Genomic DNA, 22,521 nt, shown 5'->3' with positions numbered 1-22,521 from the left:
AAATAAATCCAAATGAATCTCCTTAAAACATATTGTTCGGTGTAATATTCTACATAGAACTATATATATATATATAAATATATATATATATATATATATATATATATATATATATATATATATATTTTATTTTAGGCCTGAGAGTATCTTAGCTCTACTAATTCTAAATATTCACATCTGCATATTGTATCTGCAAGCTCCAAGTTCATAACTGCTCTCAAATACAGATCCAATATTTCTCAATACATTTACTTGGTTCCATTTTACAAAACCAAACCAGTATCCAAATTTTAGGCCTGTTGCTAAGGATGAACGAATAAAACTTTAAAACTTCTGGATTTCGGTGAAACTGCTGAGTGCCATTTTTGGACAGATCTTAAGAATCATAGAGAAGAGGAAACATTTACTGTTCACATTAACATTAACATTAACATTCACTAATTAGATCATAGATTCTGAAGAGTTTCTTTTAAAAATCTGACCCAAGATGATATAGGAAGAAAGTATTTAAACTTCCCTTTTTTTATTCTTTTTTTTTTTTTTTTTTTTTGCAGAATTAACTAAACATTTAGGAAATAAATTTACATCATCTCTCTTGCTAGGTTTCGGGTTCCTGTTTCAGAGACTAATTATGTGCCTCTCGGTGCTCGCTCTGCTGTTTGGGTGAGGAACTGCATGGTTATGAAAGTCTGATCTGTTGAACTCATATACAGCATATAAATAAATATTCACAGATTGTCTATAAATAATAGAGTATTCAATTATGATTTCTTGGATATTTGTGTTCTATTTTTATTTACATCCGTGTATCTACACCCTGTGTCTTGTTTCATGAGCACATACACTTGCCTCTGAAATTATTGGAACAGCAAAATTTTTTATATTTTTGCTGTAGACCGAACACATTTGGTTTTGAGATCAAATCAGAAATAGGAGAAGATTTTTATTTCCTGCTAGACGTGGTGAACAACATCCAACACTTTGTATCAAACCATCCAAATTTTAGGTGAGCGAAAATACTGAAACACGTGGCTTGTTATCCAGGTGTGTCCTGTTTAAACCATAACTAGCTCTGAATTTCTACACTTGGTTTGGGCCTGTGAAGACTGCATTTGTTGTTAGAAAGGATAAATCACCTTGAAGGTCAGAGAAGTGTCTGTGGGAGAAAAGCAAGCTAAAACAAAAGAGTGGGAAAATACAACCATTTGGAACGTCCTGAAAAAAAACAAACAAACCCTGGTGTATTGAGTAAGAGATGCTGAGCAGGTTCCTCAACAGCTGATGACAGAAACATTGTAAGAGAGGTAACCAATAAACTCCACAAGGCTGGGGTGAAGGTACCAAAATCCACTATATAGAGACAACTTCGAGATCAGAAATATAGAAACCAAACCACTTATCAGCTGTAAGAATCAGATGGAACGAAATACAGAAATTAGACCAAACAGCTCTAGATGCAAGAGAAACCTGATGAAAAGGCCAAAGTGTGGAGGAAAAACAGATCTGCTCATGATCCAAAATATTCAAGCTCATCTGTGAAACATGGTGGTGGTAGTGTCACAGTTTGGGTGGCAAGTCTGCTTCTGGAACATTCTGACTAATCATTATTGATGTTTCAGCAGCAGTTTAGTTTAATTTATTTTACAGGAAGTTTACATGAACCTTGTCTCTACCAATAATAATGAATCATAATGAATTTCGGAGGAATTTAATCATGCAGCCTGAAAATGACCCCAAACAAAAGTTGAAGCTTTAAAACTGACCAAGTCGATGACCAGCTTGACGACCCAAGTAAGCAGCATTTCACCTCCTGAAGAGGAAACCTACATGAGAAACCACCCGAAACCAAACACCAACCAAAATATTAACATTTAAAAATAAAATGTGAATTCATCGAATAACCCTTTTCAAAACCCTTTCAGATCTTTAAGTCTATAGTTTCACTTCCTTATGTCTGATTTTTAACCATCACTTATACTGGTTGTTTATTTAGTCATTACGACCAACAAGCCAGCCTGCATAATCATGTGTTTTGTGGTTTAGCAAGGGTGCTATTTTAGCCTGCTGGGCCGTTTCCGGTTTCCTGTGTTATTCTGCTTCCTGTTAAAGAGTAGCAGCAGAATCTATCCTATATACTTCCCTGCATCACCCGTTCCATTCTGCGGTTAGATTTGTTTCGAAACACACCCTGGTAACTCAACAGGAGGAAGTAACACACAATCATGTTCAGTGACTAAGTTACATATACTTCATTACACACACACACACACACACACACACACACACACACACACACACACAGTATATATACACAGACAATAATCAACCACTAGGTGGCGGCACAGCTCTGTATTATTTCCACAGCACCGTTTTCAATTGCACCATAACATTTACAATCTATTAGACATAGAATTCCTTTCTGTAAAAGTTTCTATAAAATATATTCAAAAAGAACTGTAAGTTTTGTACATTTAAACCAACACTGAAGTTAAAGGATTAGTGTTCCTGAGACTTAAGGGGGCATTTTTCACGCCAAATGCAGAAACATAGCAAAGACATCTTTGTTGCATTTAGACCTGCTTTTTCTTCATTTTGATGCATGCCTTGCTTCTTTGTCTGTAAGAAACGGCTTTAAGTGGATTATTTTGCACCTTTACAAAAACAAAAACAATTGTATCAACAACTGTCCCAAGTAAAATTCAAAAGAATAGTATGAAATAGCAGCTGGAGTAAATTTTAAGTGATTTTACTTGGTAAAAACGAACGACAAGGACAACATTTCTGTTTGCCGTGCTTGTTATTCAGAAGAGGCATCCTAGCAAACGTGCTAATTTTAGGACAGTGGGGCATGGGGTTTGCTCATCAGTGTGACATTATCCATATTTTGTGCTATGATGAAAATGTTTGGGCTGCCCGATGAAAACCCACTGTATAATGTGTGATTTTTATGGGTTAGCATTAGTCCACACTCCCCACAGGTTTCCTGCAAAGGACCAACATAGGTACATTTGCTGAAACCGAATGATCATGGAATGACCTAGAAAACAACTAGCAATAGCACTTGTTTGAAATCATTTTTCACTTTTTCCTGGCAGTTCTACCAGAACTAGCAAATCATAGGTTTCTATTTTCCTCTGAAAGTCTTATATGTGTAGTTTGAATTAGAAAGAAGGTTTGTGGCTTGCTTCATGTTTTTGAGGAGGCCTGTGCTAGCCTTTAGCTTCTCTGTTTGATAGCTCGTGTGTAATGCTAGTAGTTTAGTTTTATGACTATCAGAGGCTCTACGATCAAAGTCTCAACCATAAAATGACAGTAATGCAGTATTACTGATAAGTAATCAAATTATTTTTATCCCTCACACATCAGTTAACATGCAATTTAGGCACCCATCTTAGACTATAAGCATCACTTGGTGTTATTCTGCTTTCTAGCACAGGTTAGATGTTGTATTTTGCCAAAAGAAATAAGATTTAGGAGTCAACAAAAACATGTTTTGGGTGCAACCAAGCTAATCTTGGCTAATCTGTAGCATACAAAATGACACGATATATAGCTGATGCTGACGGATTAGCCTCTATTGGAGTGAACTTGGATTTCAGAATTTCAAGTGCAATTGTTATCATTCAAGTCTTCAGGAGATGACGCAGCTCTTCTTGCTGTCTTTCTGGATTTCTGAACCTAAAAAAGAAAACTTATAGTGAGTTTTTTTTTTAAGGAGCAGAAGAGAGTTAGCAGTGCTTCAGGCTATGTGCTACTGACTGGACTGATTTGAATTGGAATATTTGCTGCCAGAGAGCCAGTGCTGGACTTAAATTTCAGCCGAAAAATGACATTTATACGATTATTTAAACATATTTGATTGGCTATGATATGACTGTTGTCTAAAAATGTGCTTCTTTAAGTTTGCATTGTAGCTACAACGCTAAGAAGGTTTAGCATCATGCTAAAACAGGATGTGTAGGTTTGACTATGTTTGACTATATTATCTATATATATGAATGTTTATTATCACTTAGTTTTCTTTACAGAGTTATTCTGTTGCTTTATTTATGCACAAAGTCGCTTATTTCTGAGGTAAGCTGCACTTTGCTAACCTGCCAACAAAAAAGTCAGGGCATGGTTGATCTACACATGGGTTAAAGTGAAAAAGTCTATATTTTTCTCCTCTTTATTCTCACAGAACTACCACTTTAATCGCTTCGTTCGGATCGTCTGCCAATTTTAATTCACTTTAGAAAATGAATGGCAGTGAAATGGGAAACGTTTCCAAGCATGATGATTAAGCCAAAGTCTAGACTGAAAAGAATGTACAGTACATCGATAATCATTAAATGATTAAACATACCCTGATCTTCACTTTGTGATGACGTGCGCTTTTTCTTCTTCTTCTTTTTACTCTTTGTTTTCTCAGACGTCTGTGTTTCAGCAGTAGGTTCCTCTGGGAGCTCTGTAATGTCCTCTAAAGTACTGGTCAATTTTGTTGTAGTTGAAGGCCCAGGCCCAGGCTCACCCTCAACCTCTTTTTCTTCCTCAATCTTACCAGCTCCTTTTTGTTTTGATTTTCGCAGGAATGAAAACCTTTTCTTCTTTTTTGATGGCACACATATTAATTTGGCACCTTTTTTGCTACTCAGAGACGAATGTGGGGTGTGCGTTTCCTGTATCTCGTTGTCCTCGTCCACTGGATTCCCTTCTGCTGCATACCTTTTGAGAGATTCCTCCATTTTGTTCATTAGATCCTGTCGACTGATGTCTTCAGGAAGCCTACCAAATGCTAGCTCGTATTTGGGGTTGTAGTATTTGTGGGCGGGAACTTTCAGAGTTCCTTTGTCTCCCAGACTCACTTGGAAGCGGGAGGTTGCGGGCAACGCGGGCCGTGTCGCTACGGTCATCCGGGTTGACAGAGCTTTGCTAGGTTTACTGATTTTGAACTCCTTGAAGAGTTTGAGCTCTCGTGAGATGGCGTAAAGCTCCCTGAAATCCCGGTCGAAGAAGTCCACAATCTGTCCTGACATAATGGTGATCATGTTTCTGTCCATACGGGATGAACTCCAGGAGAAACTGGACAACACAAGAGACAGGAAAGATTTACACGGTGTCCTTCAAGCACATCATGAAGCGTTTTATTGCTATTATTCCACAGCAGCATATCAATCATTACATAGAAGGTTGTGGAATGTCTGCAAAACAAGTTAATGCCTTTCTTTCTATCAGCTATAATCAGTCTCAGCAGACTTTCTTTGTTTCTCACTCTTGTTGATTTAACACTCTTCATTCATTCAGCTCTCGAGTACTAATTAGCAGCTTTCCGAGTAAAAAGCACTTTGGCTTGGAAATGGAATTATACGCATTACCAATAACGTGTAACACTACACTAGGGCATTTTAATACTAGACATTAACTACTAATAATTCCTAATTTGCGCTGAGGTGATTACTGTTGTGTATGAGCAAAATCATTATAATTAACCCTTAGCGCCATCAACAACTTCTAGGTTTCTATATCCAGGAGACATTTGTGCATGCTAGGCAGTATATATATTTCAGGATACCTTGTGTCATGCTTAAACGTTTATTTAATATGTAAATGCTACAGCAAGGACACTCTAGCTTCTCTGCAAAGGGCCAGTTTCATTTCAGCTTAACAGGAGACACGCTTGATAGCTGATTGGACACCAAGCCGAACTGATTAAACAAGTGGAACCAGGTGTGGTTCCTGCTTGTCTCAGTGTGGAGATGATTGATAAGATCCTGTGTGTGTGTGTGTGTGTGGTTTAGGATTACAGATTAATTAATGGCAAGACATGTTTGTCTTAAGGCTGTCAAATAAACAAATATACGCTCGATCCCATTGTTGAACAAATCTGACAAAATGAGAAAGCGGCTATTCTTGTTTACGAGCATTTGTGTTATGTTAAGGTTGAATAATTCATAGCGTTTACTGAATTATTCACTTAAGGATGAAAAGCATGGAGAAATTGGATGTTTTTACACCGAACCTAAATTTGATCAACTCAGCATTAGAGCAAATGAAGAAGAACTTGTATTGAGGTAGCTTGAGTTTTCTGTCTGATAGTCTAACAGCTGGGGGTTGTTTTCAACTAACAATATGGTAGAAATCTAGCATTAAACCTGTGCTTCTCATCCCCTCCTTCTATTTTCTGTACTGCTTATCCTACAGAGGGTCACAGGGAACCTGGATTCGATCCCAGGGGACTCGAACTACAGGCAATTTAGAGATGCCAATCAGCCTGCAATGTGTGTCTACAGACTGGGAGAGGAACCAGGAGTACACAGAGGAGACCCTGAAGAACAAGAGGCACAGACACAACATAGATAGATAGATAGATAGATAGATAGATAGATAGATAGATAGATAGATAGATAGATAGATAGATAGATAGATAGATAGATAGATAGATAGATAGATAGATAGATAGATAGATAGAAATCCTCATTTGTCACATTTTCATTACAGCACAGTGAAATTCTTTCTTCACATATCCCAATTTTGGAAGCTGGGGTCAAAGCACAGGGTCAGCCATGATACAGCATCCCTGGAGTAGTGAGGGTTAAGGGCCTCACTCAAACAGTGGCACCTTGGCAGTGAACCCTGATCCTCAGATCAACAACCCAGAATCTTAAGACTAGTAGACTAGAGTTCATTTTCCATGGACAGCTTATGTTACCTGCCCTTAAGCCCTCATCTGACCCCAGTGTTTGTTAGATATTTGTGGTTGCTGGACTGATCACCAGCCAAGCACAGAGTTGCGTTCTAATGTGATTAAGGGTTCAACATAATCAGAACCATTTCACTCACCTATATGATCCGAACATCACTTTGTCTCCATCTATAAGCATGTACTTGTTGTTCAAACTCCCGGGGATCCTTCCATAGGACAGGTCAAGTCCAACACCTCTCAACATGCGAGTTCGGATGTTCTGTAAAGGCAGAGTTGTTTGCATTCTTAATCAATAGTCAGAAGTTTCTGAAAACACTTCCAGATGCAACATAAATCATAGGGTTTTATTAATGCTATCTTTTTAATGTTATCGTTTCCATAGTAACAACTCATTCACGAGGACGCTCCATATACACCGATTAAAAAAACGTGTGTAATTGTTGCTATGGTGATTGTTTTGCATCTCCACATTAAATATCAGAATTTCCAGTTAAAAGATGCTCTTCTGTATGTGTTCTGCTCACCTGGAACTGCTTCGGGCTGACCTCCAGTCTGTTGCACATGTTGATGAAGTGCGGAGCTCCCTTGCTGTCCAGTATAATGTAGACAGAAACGTTACGCCGGGATGCTGCATCCAGGAGATCTTGTAGGATCTGAAGATCTGTGAGAAGGTCCATCACAATTGCAACAACCTGAGAAATACAAGCATGCAAATCAAGAAACCCTAAACGTCACAATGAATGGGGTTTCATAGACCATACAGTAATGAAAGCACACTTAATTTAGTAAGTACTGAAAGAATTTATTTTTAGCTTGTGAGTTAAACACGAAATGTATCAAAATCCCCAGTTAACACCTGATGAAACTGCAGCAGCTGGTATTATAACTATAAATGTTCTCCACAGGTTCTGCAAAACAGGATAAAGCAACACATGAGACTGTTAACACAGAATTTTATCAATGTTGGCACACCATAATCATGGAGTGTATTATGACAGTGCTTTACATTTACTTTATATTTACAGAAGAAATTTACGTCCTAAATGATTTGACTTTTTGTGATGGCCGGAGATTTTAATGCTGTCAGCCCGACGGACACGACACCTGGGTTTTACCATCATGTCTCCATAATGACCCGAGGAGAAACCACGCTTGACGATGTGTACACAGACAGACATGGAGCTTACAGAGCAGTCCCCTACCCCCACCTCAGACTCTCTCCATCTTGCTTGTTCCTTCCTACTACCATGTGCTGAAAACAATGAAATCAACACAAAAGACAATCATTGTATGGCCCAATGTTGCTGCCTCTGTGCTACAGGACTGCTTTGCTTGCACTGCCTGGCAGGTCAACAAATGAGCGAAAGGTAGATTTTTTATGTGTCTGCATTATCTTTCATCAGCTACATCAGTAAGTCTGTGAATGATGTTGCATCACTGTCCACTCTAATCAGAAACCCTGGCTAAATGCTGAGGTCAGAGCTCGTCTGAGAGCCTGGAGGTTCAGGTCCAGCGATGCAGATGCTCTTCCTGATGCTCTAACAATTTTTACGCTCACTTTGAGGCCAACAATACTACCCCAAACATCAAACTCATCCTACCACCATGTGAGCAGCCTGTCAGGAGCATGTCAGGAGGTCACTTCTTAGGGTGCAAAGCTGCATTCCTGGCCATGTTCTGAAAGACATACCAGTGCATACCAGCTTGCAGAGGTATAGACATTTTCAACATCTCACTCTACCAAACCAAAGTACTACGCCACCATCATCCCTCTACCAAAGACCTTAGCAGTGTCATGCCTAAATAACTATCATCCTCTAGCACTAACCCCAATAGTCATAAAGTGCTATGAACAGCTGATCATGGACCAAATAACAGAAAAAATTGACAACAGTATCGACTCAAATCAATATGCATATACATCATATGTTGTACACATCACCCTCACCCATCTAGTGAGCAGTGACACCTATGTTAGACTGCTCTTCCTGAATTTCAGCTCCTCTTTTAATACAATCATACCTCAAACATTACTTTACAAGCTGGAGACACTCAGATTGAGTATCACTATGCAACTGGGTGCAGGACATCTTAACAAACAGAAGACAGACTTTCAGAATCCATGACAACATTTCCTCCCCCATCATCCTCAACACCAGCTCCCCTCAGGGATGTGTCCTGAGCCCCCTGCTATACACTTTACTGACCTATGACTCTTCAGCCACATCTGAGAGCACCCACATTGTCAAGTTTGCAGATGACACAGCAGTGGTCAGACTAATTGCTTACAATGATGAGACGGCATCCAGATTGGAGGTGGAACATCTTGAGGCTTGGTGCAGGGTGCATCAACCTCCACATCAAAGTAAATAAAACATGATTGTGGACGTTAGGAGAGTCTTTCAGACCCCCCTGCCCCCCTGCATTGATGGAGCAGCTGTTGAGGTCACCTCCAGCATCAAATACCTTGACAATGACCTTACCTGGCACACTAAATTCATCAGCCTAATATAGAAAGCCCACCAACGCCTGTACTTCCTGAGGCCAGGCCACAGCAGTTATTTTTATAGGTGTGTGGTGGAGAGCATCATGTGTTACTATGTGGTAGACAGCAAACAGGAAGGCTCTGCAGCGGGTTGGTAAGTCTGCATAGAGGATCACTGACAGCAGTTTTCCAACAATTGACAACATCTACATCAACAGATGTAGAAACAGGACTGCTAGTATCGTGAAGGACACTGTCCACCCTGCACATAGTTTGTTTAACTTACTTGCCCTCAGGAAAAAGGCTGGACAGCATCAGGGCCAGAACAACCAGATTCAAAAACAGCCTTTTCCTAGAAACAGTGAGGCTCACAAACTCTTTCCATTTCTCTTTCCCTCCACTGTGATCGCATGTGCAATAATACCCTTACACTGTGATCTCATGGACAATAATACCATTATACTTTTATACTTTTACCCCAGGGGGGGTGCAAAAAGGTCAGAGGGGGGGCGCAAATCGTTTCTAAGAGAAAACCACAGTCAGGTATTCATTTTGGTACTCAGTTTTATTATATTTATTTTATTGCTTTTCAATTATAATGTGCATAAAAATGAAAAACCTATAAAAACTATATTTTTAAATGTATAAAATTTAAAAAATAGAATTAAAAAATATAAAAGAGCTTAAAAAACGGAGCTTAAGCGCGCGTTTTATGTATAGCTTGCAGTGCAGACACGAGTCAGAAGATCAGAGATATCAGTCGAGTTGGATAAGTTCATCACACGTGCTAAAAGGAGTTGTGGCGATGGTCTGTCGTCAACACCATCAGCTAAAAAGTCTAAAATAAGAAAATATGATGAGAGCTATATTCAGTTTGGCTTTACAGTGGCTGGGACAGATGCTGAACCGCTGCCCCAATGTGTAATATTCGCAGATTTGCTGGCAAATGATAGCATGAAGCCATGCAAGTTAAAGCGCCATTTAGAAACTAAACACCCACAACTTAAAGACAAACCTTTAAACTTTTTCAAATTAAAGATATCTTGCCTTACACAGCAGAAACACACCATCAGCAAACGCACAACAGTGTCAAACAAGTGCCTAGAAGCGTCCTACTACATCTCACAATGGGTTGCTAGGTTAGGAAAATCTCACACAATTGCCGAGGCGCTTATTTTACCTGCTGCTAAAGATATTTGCCAGGTCATGTTTGGTGAGACTTTCGCACAACAGATTGGTAACATCCCCCTTTCTAATGACACCGTTAGTCGCCGCATATCTGACATGGCAAATGACATTAAGGAGCAGTTGCTCGCTAACATCATGCAAAGCCAGTACTATGCACTGCAGCTCGATGAGACAACTGATGTTGTGGGGCTAGCACAGTTGCTAACCTATGTCAGATATATTACAAATGGCAACATTGAGGAAGACATTCTTTTCTGTCGGTCTCTTCCAGCGCACACAACTGGCGAAGCACTATTTGGTGTTTTGGATGAGTTTATACGGGTTGCAGGCATGTCATGGAGTAGCTGTGTTGGGATTTGCACAGACAGGGCACGTTCCATGACTGGGAGGGTTAGCGCCCTGGTCACTCGTGTCCTGCAGTTAGCCCCATTAGCCAAATGGACCCACTCATCATCCCATTCACCCATTCATCGCGAATCTCTTGCATCAAAGCAAATGCCCGAGTCTCTCGAATCCGTTTTAAAGCAGGCAGTGCAAATGGTCAATTTCATTAAAGCACGGCCGTTAAATTCACGCTTGTTTTCCGTGCTTTGTCAGGAAATGGAAGCCGAACATGAGCAGCTCCTCTTTCACACTGAGGTGCGCTGGCTCTCCAGAGGTCGGATTTTACATCGCCTTTACAAATTGCGAACAGAAGTGAAGGCGTTTCTAGTTGATGTGAAGTCCGACCTTGCATGTTACTTGGAGGACCCTCTGTGGTTAGCGTTGTTGTCATACCTTGTAGACATTTTTGAAAGGCTGAATGTGTTAAACATGTTGATGCAAGGGAGAAATGCAAACATTTTGCTTCTTTCAGAAAAAGTCAGTGCATTCGTTGGCAAATTGGATCTTTGGCGTGAAAGGTTGATGAATAAAAATGTTGAAATGTTTTCCAACTTCCAACTTCGCTGATTGTGTGCAAGACACAGGAATAGATAGCTCCTCTTTGATCAGTACAGTCACTCAGCATGTTGATTGTCTGAAAAAACAATTTGTCCGTTATTTCAGTGATGATTTCAGTTCGTTTGCTTGGGTCAGAGACCCCTTTAGCTGCCCAGGAAAAGATCTATCAATTGACATGGAGGAGCAGTTAGCTGAATTAAAGAGTGACACCAGACTGAGGCATCTCTATAGCTCTTGCTCTCTGCCTTCGTTTTGGTTGAGCGTGATGACTGAATATCCTCAGCTGTCTGACGCAGCAGTTAAATTACTGCTTCCATTTGCATCAACTTATTTGTGCGAGTCGGGGTTTTCAAAACTGACGGCAATAAAAAATAAATACCGGAATCGCCTGCAGGTGGAAGATGACCTCAGGCTTGCGCTGTCCAACACTGAACCATGCATCGCGCTTCTTTGTAAAAATAAGCAAGCACAGGTTTCCCACTAATTCATAGTAGCATGGTTAGCGAAACGCACCCAAGTTCCAGTTTGCATATTACATCACATTACATTACATGTAATTAGTTTTATATTATTTAGAAACATTTTAGATAAATTAAGGGCGTGTTCCACTATTGTCCTTGTATATGTTTTAAAAGCAAAAAAAGAGACAAAAAAAAAACTATCTATCTATCTATAATGGGGGGGGCGTGCCACATTATGGGACAGGTTTGGGGGGGGCTTCAGTTGCAAAAGGTTGAGAACCACTGTCATAGACAATAATAACCTTACACTGTGATCTCATGGACAAAAATACCCTAATACTGTGATCACATGGACAATAATACCCTAATACTGTGATCACAAGGACAATAATACCCTAATACTGTGATCACAAGGACAATAATACCCTAATACTGTGATCACATGGACAATAATACCCTAATACTGTGATCACATGGACAATAATACCCTAATACTGTGATCACAAGGACAATAATACCCTAATACTGTGATCACATGGACAATAATACCCTAATACTGTGATCACAAGGACAATAATACTCTAATACTGTGATCACAAGGACAATAATACCCTAATACTGTGATGTCATGGACAATAATACTCTAATACTGTGATCACATGGACAATAATACCCTAATACTGTGATCACAAGGACAATAATACCCTAATACTGTGATCACAAGGACAATAATACCCTAATACTGTGATCACATGGACAATAATACCCTAATACTGTGATCACATGGACAATAATACCCTAATACTGTGATCACAAGGACAATAATACCCTAATACTGTGATCACATGGACAATAATACCCTAATACTGTGATCACAAGGACAATAATACTCTAATACTGTGATCACAAGGACAATAATACCCTAATACTGTGATGTCATGGACAATAATACTCTAATACTGTGATCACATGGACAATAATACCCTAATACTGTGATCACAAGGACAATAATACCCTAATACTGTGATCACAAGGACAATAATACCCTAATACTGTGATCACAAGGACAATAATACCCTAATACTGTGATCACATGGACAATAATACTCTAATACTGTGATCACAAGGACAATAATACCCTAATACTGTGATGTCATGGACAATAATACTCTAATACTGTGATCACATGGACAATAATACCCTAATACTGTGATCACAAGGACAATAATACCCTAATACTGTGATCACAAGGACAATAATACCCTAATACTGTGATCACAAGGACAATAATACCCTAATACTGTGATGTCATGGACAATAATACTCTAATACTGTGATCACAAGGACAATAATACCCTAATACTGTGATCACATGGACAATAATACTCTAATACTGTGATCACAAGGACAATAATACCCTAATACTGTGATCACATGGACAATAATACCCTAATACTGTGATCATATGGACAATAATACCCTAATACTGTGATCTCATGGACAATAATACCTTTAGACTGTGATCACATGGACAATAATACCCTAATACTGTGATCATATGGACAATAATACCCTAATACTGTGATCACATGGACAATAATACCTTTAGACTGTGATCACATGGACAATAATACCCTAATACTGTGATCACATGGACAATAATACCCTAATACTGTGATCACATGGACAATAATACCCTAATACTGTGATCACATGGACAATAATACCCTAATACTGTGATCACATGGACAATAATACCCTAATACTGTGATCACATGGACAATAATAACCTAATACTGTGATCACATGGACAATAATACCCTAATACTGTGATCACATGGACAATAATACCCTAATACTGTGATCACATGGACAATAATACCTTTAGACTGTTTCACATGGACAATAATACCCTAATACTGTGATCACATGGACAATAATACCCTAATACTGTGATCACATGGACAATAATACCCTAATACTGTGATCACATGGACAATAATACCCTAATACTGTGATCACATGGACAATAATACCTTTAGACTGTGATCACATGGACAATAATACCCTAATACTGTGATCACATGGACAATAATACCTTTAGACTGTGATCACATGGACAATAATACCCTAATACTGTGATCACATGGACAATAATACCTTTAGACTGTGATCACATGGACAATAATACCCTAATACTGTGATCATATGGACAATAATACCCTAATACTGTGATCTCATGGACAATAATACCTTTAGACTGTGATCACATGGACAATAATACCCTAATACTGTGATCACATGGACAATAATACCTTTAGACTGTGATCACATGGACAATAATACCCTAATACTGTGATCATATGGACAATAATACCTTTAGACTGTGATCACATGGACAATAATACCCTAATACTGTGATCACATGGACAATAATACCCTAATACTGTGATCACATGGACAATAATACCCTAATACTGTGATCACATGGACAATAATACCTTTAGACTGTGATCACATGGACAATAATACCCTAATACTGTGATCACATGGACAATAATACCCTAATACTGTGATCTCATGGACAATAATACCTTTAGACTGTGATCACATGGACAATAATACCCTAATACTGTGATCACATGGACAATAATACCTTTAGACTGTGATCACATGGACAATAATACCCTAATACTGTGATCACATGGACAATAATACCCTAATACTGTGATCACATGGACAATAATACCCTAATACTGTGATCACATGGACAATAATACCCTAATACTGTGATCACATGGACAATAATACCCTAATACTGTGATCACATGGACAATAATACCCTAATACTGTGATCACATGGACAATAATACCCTAGTACTGTGATCACATGGACAATAATACCCTAATACTGTGATCACATGGACAATAATACCCTAATACTGTGATCACATGGACAATAATACCTTTAGACTGTTTCACATGGACAATAATACCCTAATACTGTGATCACATGGACAATAATACCCTAATACTGTGATCACATGGACAATAATACCCTAATACTGTGATCACATGGACAATAATACCCTAATACTGTGATCACATGGACAATAATACCCTAATACTGTGATCACATGGACAATAATACCCTAATACTGTGATCACATGGACAATAATACCCTAATACTGTGATCACATGGACAATAATACCTTTAGACTGTTTCACATGGACAATAATACCCTAATACTGTGATCACATGGACAATAATACCCTAATACTGTGATCACATGGACAATAATACCCTAATACTGTGATCACATGGACAATAATACCCTAATACTGTGATCACATGGACAATAATACCCTAGTACTGTGATCACATGGACAATAATACCCTAGTACTGTGATCACATGGACAATAATACCCTAATACTGTGATCACATGGACAATAATACCCTAATACTGTGATCACATGGACAATAATACCTTTAGACTGTTTCACATGGACAATAATACCCTAATACTGTGATCACATGGACAATAATACCCTAATACTGTGATCACATGGACAATAATACCCTAATACTGTGATCACATGGACAATAATACCCTAATACTGTGATCACATGGACAATAATACCCTAGTACTGTGATCACATGGACAATAATACCCTAATACTGTGATCACATGGACAATAATACCCTAATACTGTGATCACATGGACAATAATACCCTAATACTGTGATCACATGGACAATAATACCCTAATACTGTGATCACATGGACAATAATACCTTTAGACTGTGATCGCATGGACAATAATATCTTTAGACTGTGATCACATGGACAATAATACCCTAATACTGTGATCACATGGACAATAATACCTTTAGACTGTGATCACATGGACAATAATACCTTTAGACTGTGATCACATGGACAATAATACCCTAATACTGTGATCACATGGACAATAATACCCTAATACTGTGATCTCATGGACAATAATACCCTAATACTGTGATCTCATGGACAATAATACCCTAATACTGTGATCTCATGGACAATAATACCCTAATACTGTGATCTCATGGACAATAATACCCTAATACTGTGATCTCATGGACAATAATACCCTAATACTGTGATCACATGGACAATAATACCCTAATACTGTGATCACATGGACAATAATACCCTAATACTGTGATCACATGGACAATAATACCCTAGTACTGTGATCACATGGACAATAATACCCTAATACTGTGATCACATGGACAATAATACCCTAATACTGTGATCACATGGACAATAATACCTTTAGACTGTTTCACATGGACAATAATACCCTAATACTGTGATCACATGGACAATAATACCCTAATACTGTGATCACATGGACAATAATACCCTAATACTGTGATCACATGGACAATAATACCCTAGTACTGTGATCACATGGACAATAATACCCTAATACTGTGATCACATGGACAATAATACCCTAATACTGTGATCACATGGACAATAATACCCTAATACTGTGATCTCATGGACAATAATACCCTAATACTGTGATCTCATGGACAATAATACCCTAATACTGTGATCTCATGGACAATAATACCCTAATACTGTGATCTCATGGACAATAATACCCTAATACTGTGATCTCATGGACAATAATACCCTAATACTGTGATCACATGGACAATAATACCCTAATACTGTGATCACATGGACAATAATACCCTAATACTGTGATCACATGGACAATAATACCCTAGTACTGTGATCACATGGACAATAATACCCTAATACTGTGATCACATGGACAATAATACCTTTAGACTGTTTCACATGGACAATAATACCCTAATACTGTGATCACATGGACAATAATACCCTAATACTGTGATCACATGGACAATAATACCCTAATACTGTGATCACATGGACAATAATACCCTAGTACTGTGATCACATGGACAATAATACCCTAATACTGTGATCACATGGACAATAATACCCTAATACTGTGATCACATGGACAATAATACCCTAATACTGTGATCACATGGACAATAATACCCTAATACTGTGATCACATGGACAATAATACCCTAATACTGTGATCACATGGACAATAATACCTTTAGACTGTGATCACATGGACAATAATATCTTTAGACTGTGATCACATGGACAATAATACCTTTAGACTGTGATCACATGGACAATAATACCTTTAGACTGTGATCACACGGACAATAATACCCTAATACTGTGATCACATGGACAATAATACCCTAATACTGTGATCACATGGACAATAATACCTTTAGACTGTGATCACATGGACAATAATACCCTAATACTGTGATCACATGGACAATAATACCCTAATACTGTGATCACATGGACAATAATACCTTTAGACTGTGATCACATGGACAATAATACCCTAATACTGTGATCACATGGACAATAATACCTTTAGACTGTGATCACATGGACAATAATACCCTAATACTGTGATCACATGGACAATAATACCCTAATACTGTGATCACATGGACAATAATACCCTAATACTGTGATCACATGGACAATAATACCCTAATACTGTGATCACATGGACATTAATACCCTAATACTGTGATCACATGGACAATAATACCCTAATACTGTGATCACATGGACAATAATACCTTTAGACTGTGATCACATGGACAAAAATACCTTTAGACTGTGATCACATGGACAATAATACCCTAATACTGTGATCACATGGACAATAATACCCTAATACTGTGATCTCATGGACAATAATACCCTAATACTGTGATCACATGGACAATAATACCCTAATACTGTGATCACATGGACAATAATACCTTTAGACTGTGATCACATGGACAATAATACCCTAATACTGTGATCTCATGGACAATAATACCCTAATACTGTGATCTCATGGACAATAATACCCTAATACTGTGATCACATGGACAATAATACCCTAATACTGTGATCACATGGACAATAATACCTTTAGACTGTGATCACATGGACAATAATACCCTAATACTGTGATCACATGGACAATAATACCCTAATACTGTGATCTCATGGACAATAATACCCTAATACTGTGATCACATGGACAATAATACCCTAATACTGTGATCTCATGGACAATAATACCCTAATACTGTGATCACATGGACAATAATACCCTAATACTGTGATCTCATGGACAATAATACCTTTAGACTGTGATCACATGGACAATAATACCCTAATACTGTGATCACATGGACAATAATACCCTAATACTGTGATCACATGGACAATAATACCCTAATACTGTGATCTCATGGACAATAATACCCTAATACTGTGATCTCATGGACAACAATAATAATAATAATAATAATAATAATAATAATAATAATAATAATAATAATCTTAATAATAATAATGTTTGAAGTTAATTCACCTGAACACGCTATCACCAGCATCAAATGCAAATAGCTTCTTGGGAAGTCAACTCTGCCAAGAGTTCATGGACTTTAAACACCTGTACAGTCACGCTTTCACTGAAATAAAAGTGAAAGCATTTGTGTTGCCTTATTATTACTGACGCAGGAGATTTTAAGGGTGTGATCAGCATATATATATATATATATATATATATATATATATATATATATATATATATATATATATATATACATATATAGTGACCTGTGTTTACCTGTAGCCAAAAATAACTTGTCAATATTATTGCACATCAATCAAATAATTTGAAATCAAGTCTTAAATCTACTGTCGGTATGACGATAATGTGCCAGAAGAGCAGAATGATTCAGAATCACTCAGAATCATGACTCACAATTCAGTCATCAAACTAGTATCTGAGCATGAAGTGTGTTACCAAGGCCAAGCCAAACAAACAATCTACCCCTGCTATGATCTTCCGAGGTTCTAACCAGGGTGGATATGATGAAATATGATGAAATATCATATTGCTGTGCATCAGGGTATATCCATAGGCTTGCTAAGAAACTGCTAGCATTGCATTCCATAAATAAAAACCTGTTTGAAGATCAAAAATGACATTACAGTAACTCAGAAAAGAATATTGTGAGGCATGTCTACCGTGACAAATGGAATTTTAAATGCTTTGCATGGTTCAGGGACGTGAACACAACACACCACACACGCACACTTTAAACTAAACACAATTGACATTCCTCTCAGCTGACTAAGACACTAGATCTTACACTGCTAGTTTGTGGGCCTATTTATTTTCCACAGAAGTGTTACACGATGGAAAATTGCCCTGAAGCTAATATCCAGAATTCGAGCTAACAAACTGTCAAGTCAGTACATGCCCACATAATCCAAATTCAGTTAAACTTGGAAAGTAGCTACAAGACAACATCTAGAACCAAACGTCATTTATTACGAAGTATGACTATTGCTTAGCGCATCCTTGTATACACATAAAACAAACCTCTTTCTGAGAACGGCTTTTCCGTGAAGTCTTTGTTATTGTCAGTATTTATCGTGCCATTATTATAATTGGAAAAATAGTGGGCGTGAAGTGAAGTGAAGTTGGAGATCAAGTCACTACAAAGCTAGCCCTGCTAGTATTTTCTGGGAATCCCTGCTTGTTCCCATCACACCCTTTTATACACTTCAGTCAGAACAAGGAAGCACAAGAACGTTTCAATTTAAGCGTTGCCAGTTAAGCTCATTTAAGGCAAACATTCTTAGCATAACCTCAGTCACATTCGACTGCTCTTCAGTTCTTCGTTAGACACTAGTGACTCTGAAAAATGCAACCTATTTAGTTAGATGAATACAGAATGCATCAGATGCCAGTGCAATGACAAAGGTCACAAGGACAAAGTGAAACAGCTAAAACTTTCCTACATTACATCCAGTTAAGAGCAAAAGTTTGCACACCCCATGTTGTTTTGATGGAAAAAAAGAAAAAATGGATTCATCATAAAATTGTTTTTTTTTTTTTCAGTCAAGAATTTAGATTAGCTCAAATGTGTTGCCCAATCCCAGAAAACTGAACAAATAAAGCATGGTAACTAATGAGTTTATATAAATGTAGGCAATCAAGTACAGGAATTCCTGTGAAGGTGGGTGAGTTTAACCTTTAAGCTATGAGCTCTGGGCTTCGTTCCTCATACAGCGAACAATACAAAATACTATTCAAGTCTGATTAATGGCTTTATTCTTTGAATTCTCTCTCTCAGGTTTTTAGATTGACTCGAAGTATGTTTGATGGTTTGGACAATTTGTATAATAATTCAGGTGGTAGCTACACAAAGATCAACAACGTCAACAAAAATGTTTTTTTTTTCCAAAAGATCGAGTTAAAGAGGCTGTCAGATGAGTGTATTATTTATATACTGGTGATACATTACAGGCAGTGGTGGTTCAAGTGGTTAAGGCTCTGGGTTGTTGTTTGGAAAGATTGGGGTTCAAGCCCCAGCACTGCCAAGCTGTCCCTGTTGGGCAGTTGAGCAAGGCCCTCAACCCTCTCTGCTCCAGGGGCGCTGTACCATAGCTGACCCTGTGCCCTGACACCAATTTCCTCAGCTGGGATATGTGAAGAAAAGAATGCTGTAATGTATGTGTGTTCTTCTTTATATGAACTGCTATAACTAGTCCCACAAGCAAGCAGCAGAAAAAGAAAGTTACAAGATCTGGTTAGTGGTCGTCATCATCCGGGTACTAGATACTTGAATGTACTGTACAGCTTCTTAAACGCTTTATAACGGTAAAATCAATTCCTCGGACCCTTCTAAACACAGATTTATTTTACGGTCATTATTTCAATGTGTATCTTTTTTTTTTTGGTATTCATGAGAGCCACAAAGTTTTCTATTTCTGAACTTTCCACTGACTGAAGATGTTAGACGCACTTTATAGCCCTGGTTCTCAAAGAAAAATCCACGAGGGAATGTTTTTGGTTATAGCGGCAAAAACCACAACATCCAAAGCTTGTAAACAACCTCTTGACAATTTATATATATATATATACATAGGATATAATAATAAACATGAAATTGAAAAAAAATTAAAAGCTTTCTGGATTCTGAGAAAACTAATATAAATAATTAACTACTTTATTTTAATGATTTATATATTAAATAATCTGTATGTATTGAGTGGGTCGGTAGTTTATTTATTTATTTATTTATTTATTTATTTTTAATTGTTATTATTTCTACAATAAAAAGCTTTACTTATGTTTACATACTAAAGTTTTAAGGCTTGGATTAAAGCCAATCAATTTATGTCTATAATAAATTGTAGATTTTGTGATGATTTTAATTGCATGTTGTGATTTATACCACTGTACAAATTTTTTGAAAACACAACCCTGTCTGTGCACGACGCATTTCTTTAGTATAATTCATACTCTGTTTGTTTATCTGTTTGTTTACTCTTCTTGTTGTGGGAAACTTTTCTAACCTTGTGTGCCTCTTGGATCAGCCTACGGACAACTTCTTTAATGTGCGGCCCGTTGTCTTTAGGCGGGTGCGCGAACACCAACACGCGCGGGACCCCTTTAAAAAAGAAAGCTTGCGGCCAGCCGATGTCCAGCAGCGGCGTTTCGGTGTCGGACACCTCAGGCCAGTAGGTCGAGCGTAAAGACGTCGAGTCGCCTGCATGTTTACTAGCCGTCGCTGCCGCGTTGTTGTCCTCCTGCGTGCTGTACTCTTCCACGGTGTTTTGGATCACATGGACCTCAGGCGGCGAAAGGAAGTCCTTAGCGTTGTCCTTTTGGAGGAGCGTCTTGAAGGCACCTTCTCCGTTCCGTAGAAGCTCCTCGAGCGCTGTCCGGTGCGTCTCACTGTAATAAAACTCCGGCCTGGACTCGGGGATGGTCTCACCGATCCGACCGTCTTCCATGCACTGTAGCTGGGACTCAGCCATGCCTGCTCTCGGTCACTCATAAACACGAGACCTAATTTTTCTCTTAACTTTTTTTTCAGCTTTTACTTTACAAGTTCTCACGAGCGCGGAAGTAGCAGAGTGCCGCTCACCTTTACCTTTGTGCACGCGCCGAAGGTGAGCGTGGGCGTGGATGAATGAGTGCAAAAATACATTCCACGCTGATTGGTTCAACTCAGAAATCCCTTTAAGTCCCGGGAAACCCTTTCACTTTTCACACTTGGTATATATTTACATAGAGCTTAGTTATGGAGGAAACTTTTTCAATTCAATTCAATTCAATTTTATTTGTATAGCGCTTTTAACAAAGAGCATTGTCTCACAGCAGCTTTACATGAGAAACGACATAAGAAAACAACAAACATACACTATATTGCCAAAAGTATTCGCTCACCTGCCTTGACTCGCATATGAACTTAAGTGACATCCCATTCCTAATCCATAGGGTTCAATATGACGTCGGTCCACCCTTTGCAGCTATAACAGCTTCAACTCTTCTGGGAAGGCTGTCCACAAGGTTTAGGAGTGTGTTTATGGGAATTTTTGACCATTCTTCCAGAAGCGCATTTGTGAGGTCACACACTGATGTTGGACGAGAAGGCCTGGCTCTCAGTCTCCGCTCTAATTCATCCCAAAGGTGTTCTATCGGGTTGAGGTCAGGACTCTGTGCAGGCCAGTCAAGTTCATCCACACCAGACTCATCCATGTCTTTATGGACCTTGCTATGTGCACTGGTGCACAGTCATGTTGGAAGAGGAAGGGGCCAG

General features: G+C 38.4%; 1 protein-coding gene across 1 annotated transcript; it reads right to left on the bottom strand.

The window, feature by feature from the left end:
- Nucleotides 1-139: 139 nt before the first annotated feature.
- Nucleotides 140-21,870, bottom strand: LOC131362290 (protein FAM83F-like). Its single transcript, XM_058404228.1, has 5 exons — nt 21,272-21,870; nt 7,207-7,374; nt 6,820-6,941; nt 4,346-5,061; nt 140-3,678 (listed from the first exon to the last, which is right to left on the bottom strand). Exons 1-5 carry the CDS (start codon nt 21,734-21,736, stop codon nt 3,632-3,634), a joined length of 1,518 nt encoding a protein of 505 aa, XP_058260211.1. The 5' UTR covers nt 21,737-21,870; the 3' UTR covers nt 140-3,631.
- Between the last annotated feature and the right edge of the window lie 651 nt (nt 21,871-22,521).

This window comes from Hemibagrus wyckioides, linkage group LG11 (genome assembly GCF_019097595.1).
Source record: "Hemibagrus wyckioides isolate EC202008001 linkage group LG11, SWU_Hwy_1.0, whole genome shotgun sequence".
In the NCBI taxonomy this organism is placed as follows: Eukaryota; Metazoa; Chordata; class Actinopteri; order Siluriformes; family Bagridae; genus Hemibagrus; species Hemibagrus wyckioides.
This window is presented reverse-complemented; position numbering and strand designations above follow the sequence as displayed.

What these genes read in the sequence shown, in the direction of transcription:
- LOC131362290 (XM_058404228.1), bottom strand. Translation starts at nt 21,736, where the DNA reads ATGGCTGAGTCCCAGCTACAGTGCATGGAAGACGGTCGGATCGGTGAG. An exon ending in TGATCCAAGAGGCACACAAG is followed by an intron (nt 7,375 to 21,271) that starts GTTAGAAAAGTT and finishes TGTATTTCTCAG; the next exon opens with GTTGTTGCAATTGTGATGGA. An exon ending in ATCACAAAGTGAAGATCAGG is followed by an intron (nt 3,679 to 4,345) that starts GTATGTTTAATC and finishes TTTCTTTTTTAG; the next exon opens with GTTCAGAAATCCAGAAAGAC.